This window comes from Argentina silus, assembly GCF_951799395.1.
Source record: "Argentina silus genome assembly, chromosome: 4".
Classification (NCBI taxonomy): domain Eukaryota; kingdom Metazoa; phylum Chordata; class Actinopteri; order Argentiniformes; family Argentinidae; genus Argentina; species Argentina silus.
In genome coordinates this window covers 4,431,111-4,440,244 of record NC_139658.1, presented here as the reverse complement: position 1 = coordinate 4,440,244, position 9,134 = coordinate 4,431,111, and the positions used below count along the sequence as shown (strand labels likewise).

Below are 9,134 nucleotides of genomic sequence, written 5' to 3'. Positions count from 1 at the left end.
TACTGCTCTTAGAATACAAGGCTGCGTTTTTATCCAGGCAAGAAGCCACCAAGCCTACTAGGATACACAAACATGATGGGAACAGCTAGAATACACACTGGCAGGTTGCAGAGGGGAAATTGAAACCTCAGCAGCCACAAGACACAGGCGCTTGAATTAATCGATCAGTTGCAACAGGTCTTGGCTTGGTCTCCCTTGTCAAGAGAGGTTTTTTTTAATCCCATGGGGACTTAAATGAAGGTTGAAAAGAAATTGTAACATTCAGAAGGATGAAGAACAGAGAGATTTCTCAATCTCTCACATTGTCAGGTCCAACATCTTGACAGACACAGGAATGAATGAGCATGATTACAAGGTTTTTATTATTAGGGTTCCATTCAAGCAATCAATAAAACTATTAGGTTTAAATCATCCAACCAATTCCTCTCCTTACCACTGTATTGGGTCGAGCCATGTTGAGAGAAGGGAGATAGCGTTTAAAAGAAACCACCCCTCTTTCATAGAGGTACCCCTTTAAGTGAGAAAGGAGTACATTAGTCCACTGACCCGGATTCAAAGCACTGCTCTGTGTCAGACACATACAGTAGAACTGTTTGTCACTGATGTATTCTTCTGACAGCTCATATTCAGACCAGTGTTTCCTCTATACTCATTGTCTCCTCAATCGATGTCTCTATTAAGAACTTCCATTCAGTACAGAGGAGAAAGGTCTTGGGGGAACAAACTGGTTGGACTGAACTCTGAAGATAATGCAGAATCAATTTACAGCTAAGCCCTGATTGTACAAGCCTTTATGTACATTCCCATCATCACATGCATTCATGTTAAGGCCATGACAAAAAAACTAAATGAAACAGAACTCCTTTTGTTTTCAATCTGACCCTAGACCATATGCAATCAAGTAAGAGAATTCCGCTATGCCTTAAGACTGTTCTACGAAACACAATCAATTATTGTACGGTCATAGGATTTGGCATTCCAAGAACTGTCCTTGTTCATCACGTGGTAAAGTGACTTGGTCTTAAAATAACCTCCGCTCTAGTGTTCACAGAGCAGATTAATATGATAGATTTAAACCATAAAACCTTTCAGCCCAGGGTATCAATTTTTTCAGTGCCGTCTCTCCCTATATGCAGGCTACGCGCTGCGCGTAGGGCCCCCAACAGCTAGGGGGCCTGATAAAACAAAACTAAAAACAGTCAAAATATTATTAGTTTTGGTTTATTTTGCTGGGGAGGTATAGTAAATGTGTTGGTCGTTACTCAGAAATGTCCATTTGAGCAATTCCCCCATTTTTAAAAAGCAACTGAAGACTTTCCTTCAGCATTGCTTTTAATAAGCCAGCCCTTAATATTGTTTTATTCTATAATAATGGTCCACGGTCTGCAACCCGTGCTCTCAATTTCCAGTATTCAACATTATCCCACCCATGCAAGCGCAGCGTGATTGAATGGGATGGGATTTTGCTGTCAGTGAATTTAGGCTTGCTACTGCAATGGAAAACTGTATGGAAAGGCTAAAAGGCTATGGCAGTGTGAGTGTTAATAGGATATGTAGGCTATTCCCTTGATTGAATCAGTATCTGTAGGCACCAGCCAGTAAATCCTATTTCATATATGGGCCCACTGAAGGTCAACACATGCTGCAGAGGATTACAGTGTCAAAAATACGCCTCATGGAGGATTCAGACACAGATACACATGTTGATTTTTTTCAGGGTGTATGTTTGTTAAATAAATAGGCACAAGATGTAAGAAAAAAATGCCAGCAAAACAAATAGTCACACACACATACATGCACCCACACGCACATGCACGCGCGCGCACACACACACACACACACACACACACACACACACACACACACACACACACACACACACACACACACACACACACACACACAGATATATTCACAGACTCGGACACAGACAAACAAACTGGTTGCTAGAGAAAGCAGACAATTTACCCTCATCTCATCGCTTCACATGATCTAAGCTACTGTGTTGTATCTCACACACACTCTCACGCACACAAAGGACAGCCTATCCTTGACAATGGATGCCTTCTTTACAGGGTGATCAATCTGGATGAGTCACTTAATTCATGTGAAACCTAAGGACAACATTCCTCTTACATTTTATGCTGGTCCGGAAAAAAACACACATAAACACACACACACACACACACACACACACACACACACACACACACACACACACACACACACACACAGACACACACACACACACACACACACACACACACACACACACACACACACACACACACACAAATAGGGATTAAAACCTGACAACATCACATACCTCCATGGGAATGACAATCACTTCTTGGCCTTGGGAATACATGCATGGGCAGTTGTACTGAAAGGGTCCAGTACAGGAAACAATTGAGCTTCCTTTCCAATGAAACTGGGAGTAGCATGCACTGTCCTCACATCAATGTTTTAACACAAACAGTCTCATTGCTAGGGACTCAAATAAAGTGTTTAAAGAGTTAATGGTAAATATAGATTGTTGGATATGTATTCATCAGCTATTGACGTTACATTACAATTTACCCTCTCTCAGAGTGACTCTGTTTTCCAACAAGGCTTTCTGTGTGTGAATGAGACATCATCTAATGGAAGGACTAACACTGTAGTTTCAGTGGAGAGGTAATCAACTGTACATGCCTGGGGTCAACAGACAGGGAGCAGTATCATCACAAAACAGACATACAGACACACAGACACAGACACAGACACCGATACAGACACAGACACAGACACAGACACAGACACAGACACACACACACACACACACACACACACACACACACACACACACACACACACACACACACACACACACACACTTTTGGACACGTGACCAGACTGCTGACTGCCAGATCAAGATGCTTAAAGATCTTAAAGAACTCAATAACCCACACACCAGCACCAGCCCCACCTGAAAAAACAGTTCAATATAAACACTCAATCTAAGATCAATAACCAAGCATAATCATTGGCGTTTATTATCTGACAGAAACCTGTGTAGATGGCTAAATCTATATGATTGACCCAGGCAGATCATAGGTGTCTTATGACGTGCGTATGGTGGGCTTGTTTGAGAGCTAATAATGCTTCACCATGACTAGTGTGTTATGTTGAGCAGTAAACTGACTGAAAACCAATACCAAAATACTGCATGTCAGAAAAAACTAAATATGTTTGAGAAAAAACGAGTTGGACTCCAGTATTGACTCCCTCGGCACCAATAACGCCACATCTCCATTACCCAGCATCCTTTGAAGTCGTGGAATGGCTTTTTCATGCTTCCGACATGAAAGATCTCTCCCCCGGTGTTCACAGTCAGCGCCGTTTCGCCACGGCCCAACATTGGCGTCTTCGAAAGGAAGGAAAATATTTTCCCAAATTGGAGAGGGTTGTCTGGTTCTTACGAGTTATGTGTTTTTCTGACACTTACGATCAATGAAAGGTCAACAGGTCAATGGTGGGTTAAATGCTTGCTTCCCTGATGAGGACGATGAAACAGAGAGAGTCATTGATTTGAGTACTGGCTGCCTTCGGGGTGAACCCAGCAAACCTGCTCAGGGGGTTTGATGCCCTCCACCTATGGACTAGACTTGAACCTCCTGTAACACAAGACGCTTAATCATATCAGTGCAATGTGTGACCAGCAACAATGAGGTGTAGGCCTTCTATAGCCGGATCTACACAAACCAATGCCATGGGACATGGATTCCTCTCGACATTAGACTAACGTTAAGGCCTTGAAACATCTGACCAATTTTGATTTTGGAGTGAACTATCTCTTTAACCTAACCCGCGTCACTGTGTCCATGCAAGAGTCTATCTGAGCCCCAAGATAGTGGACTAAATCCATCATAACTGAATTATCCCTCATAAAACATACCTACAAGGGAAACCCTATTTCACAGGATAAATCCCACAGGATTATGGTCAAATCCCAGAGATCTGACCTGCGCTGCTCTGAGCTTCTTGACAAGCACTAGTGGTGGGTGAAGGACTGAGGGGTTGCTATTGATGGTAATCTCAGGCAAAGCATTAGTCCATGAGAAATAGACAATACATAGATGTATTAAAGCCAGGGGGTTGTGCCACCTCTGTAGGCTTAAAGGATCATATTTATCTAGGTTACATATGGACAGGTCAACAGGTTCATGTTATTCATTGTATTACAGAGCGAATGCAGACTTTTATGTGGCTGTTCAAGGACTGATATATTTCAGAATGTTTTACAATATTGAATGTGGCCCTGATCTTGACCTGGCTGTTGAAGGGGGGAGAAGTTTTGGATGTCATCTGGAACCCCTGCATACAAGGTCATAGGGTGTGTGGTTGGGGAGTGGCATCTCTTCACCTGAATAATGTGGGTGCAAAGAGGTGCAAAGAGGTCAGTGTTGCAATTTGAGTAACGTACAGTATACTGTGTCAATGTCAGCTCATGTTTCATGGGAGTTTGGCAAGAAGTCGTATTACTCAGCACAATTTCCTACGTTTAAAACCATCCGCAGTGGCTCAAGGGCACCTTGTCCCATGCCATCCACTCTCTCAAAGTAATACAGCTATCTCAATATATCCAATGTCTCTCCTCTGGCACACGCCCCTGCCTACTAGCTGTGTGTGTGTGTGTGTGTGTGTGTGTGTGTGTGTGTGTGTGTGTGTGTGTGTGTGTGTGTGTGTGTGTGTGTGTGTGTGTTCTTCTCTGTCCATTGTGGAGCCTCTGGATCCTGAGGCTGTGTGTCACTGACTGACTCATCCTGAGTGGGCGTGTCCCATATAAGCATCCAGACCCAGTACCCGCAGAGAGAGAACCAGTTTCCATGGCAGCCAAAGTTGACAGGTCATCCAGACGCCGGATGCTAGAAATAATCTCCATCCCCGATGTGAGAAGCGGATGCATATCTACCAGGTGAGCGAGCAGGTCGGCACCTATAATCTCTCCCAGTAAGTCTGCCCGTATGACAGTGGTGTGTGTGGGAGAGAGGAGGATTATGGCAATGACGCAGGTATGGAATAAACATAGACATGGCTCTCTGATTTCTGATTATAGAATCCAGGGCTGAAATCTAGAGCATGCAGAGGCATGTGGTGGCTGTAATCCACCAATAACTGACAGATAGCAGTCATACACACATGACAATACAGTCAACAACTAATAAAAGCACATTATATAAGTACACGTGTCATTGCATTTCACTTCACCAGTCTCAAATTACAAACTGTATTATTCATTATTTTCATTTGCTGAGGATATCTGCATGCTGTGGTTTGGTGCACACAACCATTTGTATGCTCTGCCTTAGGCATTAGGTTGGGTGGCCAAGTTTAAGTGTTCAGATTTCAAATCCTAGGATATTCAGGAAAATTGCAAAACACGCACAAGGCATTGAATACCAGCAGCAGAAACACACATCACAGACTATTTATCCCTGTTAAGGGGAAACAACAGGGGAGAGGAAGTGAATATTACATCTGTCGTCCTTCTGGCTCATCTAGTCCATAAACCATACGGTAATACTTCGCATACATTTCCCATGCTGACTTAAGGAACACCGTCGTCGATCAAAAACAGACGCTCCACAGGAAGGTCACAACCTCCCATCTGTCCCTTCTTCCACGGTGGAGAGAGTGGTGGTTCTCCAGTTACCATAGGAACCAAACAGAAAGTACACAGCCATCCTGTATTGTGTTGTATGGTCATAAGAGTCAAAGGAGGTGTCCTAACATGAACAGACTAGAACTTTCGCTCTCTCTCTCTTCTCTCGTTAACTCACTCAACCGGTCTGGACAAGTTGACAAACTGACAGTGGTAGGGCTGTGTGAGAGTGACAGGTAAGTCACGTCTGAAACACCCCCATCCTACAGCTCAACAACTGTATATTCAAGCATTCCAATGACAAAAACCCCTTATTAAAAGACCCAAATCACTGTCTGTGGGTTGTTATCAATTTGATATTGGATTACCTGAGAATAACACATGTTGTTTGGGGAATACGATTGACTGGGCGTGGCTTTCACAGTGAGCAAGGCAGGGGGCACCTGGCCAAGTTGGCATGGAGATACTCTAGAATTAAGGCACCCAGATATGTTCCAGAAATGAGTTGGAAGGGTGAAGGAGAGACTCTAAAATCAGAGCACCAGGATATCTTCTGGAAATGCCACATAGAGCCCAGAGAAAATCTAGAACTACACATAAAACACATGCTGAAACCACATAATCAGACAAGGTTATATTAATGGAAATAACAATAATATTACCATGTTTTGCCTCACATTGCATTGAAGAGGAAAAACAGTCATCTCTAATAGTCCTGACTGATTCATATTCAAAGGGCTGAAATTATGATCATTTCCCTCTTTTCAGTAGAAATCAACCAATGTTGTTTCCGCATGTTTCTAGCTGAACATAATGGACCATAACATCAATATATATAATAGAGAGAGACAGTTACTTGCAAATGCTGCTAGCATGCTAATGGGGGTCATCTGAGCCACTCCCTGGTACTGTCAAGAGGATGGGGGCCGCTTGGCCATGATTAAACCAACCACATTAACTACAACCTCAATCAAACAACAGGAGTAGACCAGGCCGCTCACTACACTTGACATACAATTATTGTCGCACAAATATGATACAAATTATGTTTACAATCAACTGACAATGTGAGCACTCCGGCGTCATTGTTCTGTTCACCTTCACTCTGGGACAAGTGGAACTATTTGACTCAATGACAATAAACTTCAGACATCTTTGTGTTTGTCAGGAGTCTAGTTACAGGTCTTTTGTGTATACAACTACAGGCTGGCAGGCTAACTAGAGAGATAGAGAGAGAGAGAGAGAGAGAGAGAGAGAGAGAGAGACAGACAGACAGACAGACAGACAGACAGACAGACAGACAGACAGACAGACAGACAGACATAGACACAGGTTTAGACCTGCAGTATGAGGGTGTGGGTTGCTACAGCTCCACGTGTGGAAAGAAGCTAGGCTCACTCCTCACTCCTCCTCCTCACGTCCCAATTTCTACAGCATTACACAACACACAGCCACCCCCAGACATCCAGCACATACATCACATAACAACACTCACTACCTGACTCTTAGTGCACTGGATATTCTTAAAACCAGAGGAATTAATATAATGAACGATATTGTTTGTAACAGGACCATCCAAACTGGAACCTTGATACTGTATAACCTTGTCCCTCAATGACCACTAAGCCATTAAACATTAATGCGTTGTTCCAAATTGCCACCTGATCCCTACCCCTATAGGCATTTCTTTTAATGTAGGACTGGTGGATTGTATAGGTGCAAAATCATCAATATGGCAAAATAGCAGTTCATCTTGCCTTTCCGATACCTTTGGAAGAATTTTCACCATTAGTCAACTCCATGGAGAGAGACTATGGGAAAGGAATTCCTTGAGTTTACACAGTTTCGCAGTTGCTTCCTGTGACCTGTCTCCCACAGAGACAAGACAGTCAATCACCAAGGTGAGGCTGCCAGGAGATTTGTACAGGGGATTATTATGTTCTGTTTGGAGCGTGGGCTCTGCAGTCTGCACACACATACCGTATAACTCACTCCCCATACACATACAAGGAATTAAACAGGAAGGTTTATGAAGATCACAAAGGTACGAAGGGAGTGGGAGGCGGATGGAAACAGAAAGCGAGAGATGAGCCACTTGTTTCAATGAATTCCAAAGACATTTCAAATGTGTCATCAAATAGCTGTTATAATGTAATAAAGCTCATTATTTCGTTTTTTCTATCCCAGTTTTGTCTCTTGGCCAGGAGGTGTTCCCTGACCTTTCTTGCTGGTTGAGCTATATTGGCGTTAGCTACCCTGCTACCCTCCTGGGGACAGAGCTAGAGAGCTGTTGCCAGAATATGAAACCCCCCACCCTGGGGGGAACAGGACTTCCAGCCTCCAGCCTCCTCTCTGCCAGAGCTCTGTGCGGCTGCACAAGGGCATCTCTAGTCTCTGTCCACTACTGTGGTGGAGCTCTGGACAGGACCTATAAATAGACAGTGGGACTGTATCCAGCATGCTCTACTATCACATTCACAGACATGGAGATAAATGGGGTCATTAGATTTAGCCATTGTCTTAAATAATGTTCCAGTGCCCTTTTACTGTTTCTATTTAAAATGGACATGTATGGACATGTTAAAATGTCACACAATATCACAAGTATTTCGTAGGCAATGGCATATATGCCATTATATTGTAGGTCTTCAGACAATATGTAAAAATAAAAAAATACTCTGTTGCAGAGGAATGTTAAAAAAATGTGCTACCTTCAATAAGATATGGACATTTCATCCAAGACGCATCTAGAATCATTGTGCAAGCTTCACCTACATATTCTCCATTTAACTAGTCCTTTCAGTCATTCATTCAACTGGTACTGAGGGGGCAGGCGGTTACAGGGTACACAGACAGCTATAATAACCATATGAAATAGGCCAGTGCGTTGCATTCACCAACAATTTAATGCAACAATATTTTATAATCAAAAATCAGTAAAGGTTATGAAAATAGGCAAGACCAGTGCAAACCCAAGAGAAACAACACTGATATCAAATTTTCCCTCCGTGCTGTACAGCAGAAACGAAAAATGTCCATTCCAACCCGTTTTATCTACGTGCCTGGGACATTACACAAGAAATCTATTTTGCATTTCTATTTTACCCGAGAAAAGAAATCGTGCGTAAAAAGGGTGTTCCATTTGCGCGCCACTGTGCCTCTTATGAACACATTCTTACCTGAATCGGGGTGAATCTTTAATACATTCTTCAAAGTCCACCGTCATTTTTGCGTTTTCTTTGCTATTCCCCCTTCAGACTTCAGTCATTGCCCGGGGCTGATATCGCATAAACGGTAGAAATGTGTACGGTATTCCCTGACACTATGACACAGAACGCAGTCTCTCAATGCATGTCAAATTACTACGGCTGCTGCCACCGCTGCCGAGATCGGAGAAAGAGGCGTATCTCCTCGAATGGTCGACACACCCCTCTGTCAATCTTCATGACGACATGGTAAAGGGACAGATTTGTTTGACTGCTGAAAGACC

At 43.1% G+C, this 9,134-nt stretch overlaps 1 protein-coding gene across 1 annotated transcript in view; it reads right to left on the bottom strand.

Annotated features, from left to right (window-relative positions):
• acap3b (ArfGAP with coiled-coil, ankyrin repeat and PH domains 3b) overlaps positions 1-8,988 on the bottom strand; it is a 58,318-nt gene extending 49,330 nt beyond the window's left edge. Inside the window, exon 1 of the mRNA XM_083669102.1 lies at positions 8,824-8,988. Coding sequence (XP_083525228.1) covers positions 8,824-8,870 — 47 coding nt within the window. The 5' untranslated portion in view covers positions 8,871-8,988. The remainder of the gene's footprint in view (positions 1-8,823) is intronic.
• Between the last annotated feature and the right edge of the window lie 146 nt (positions 8,989-9,134).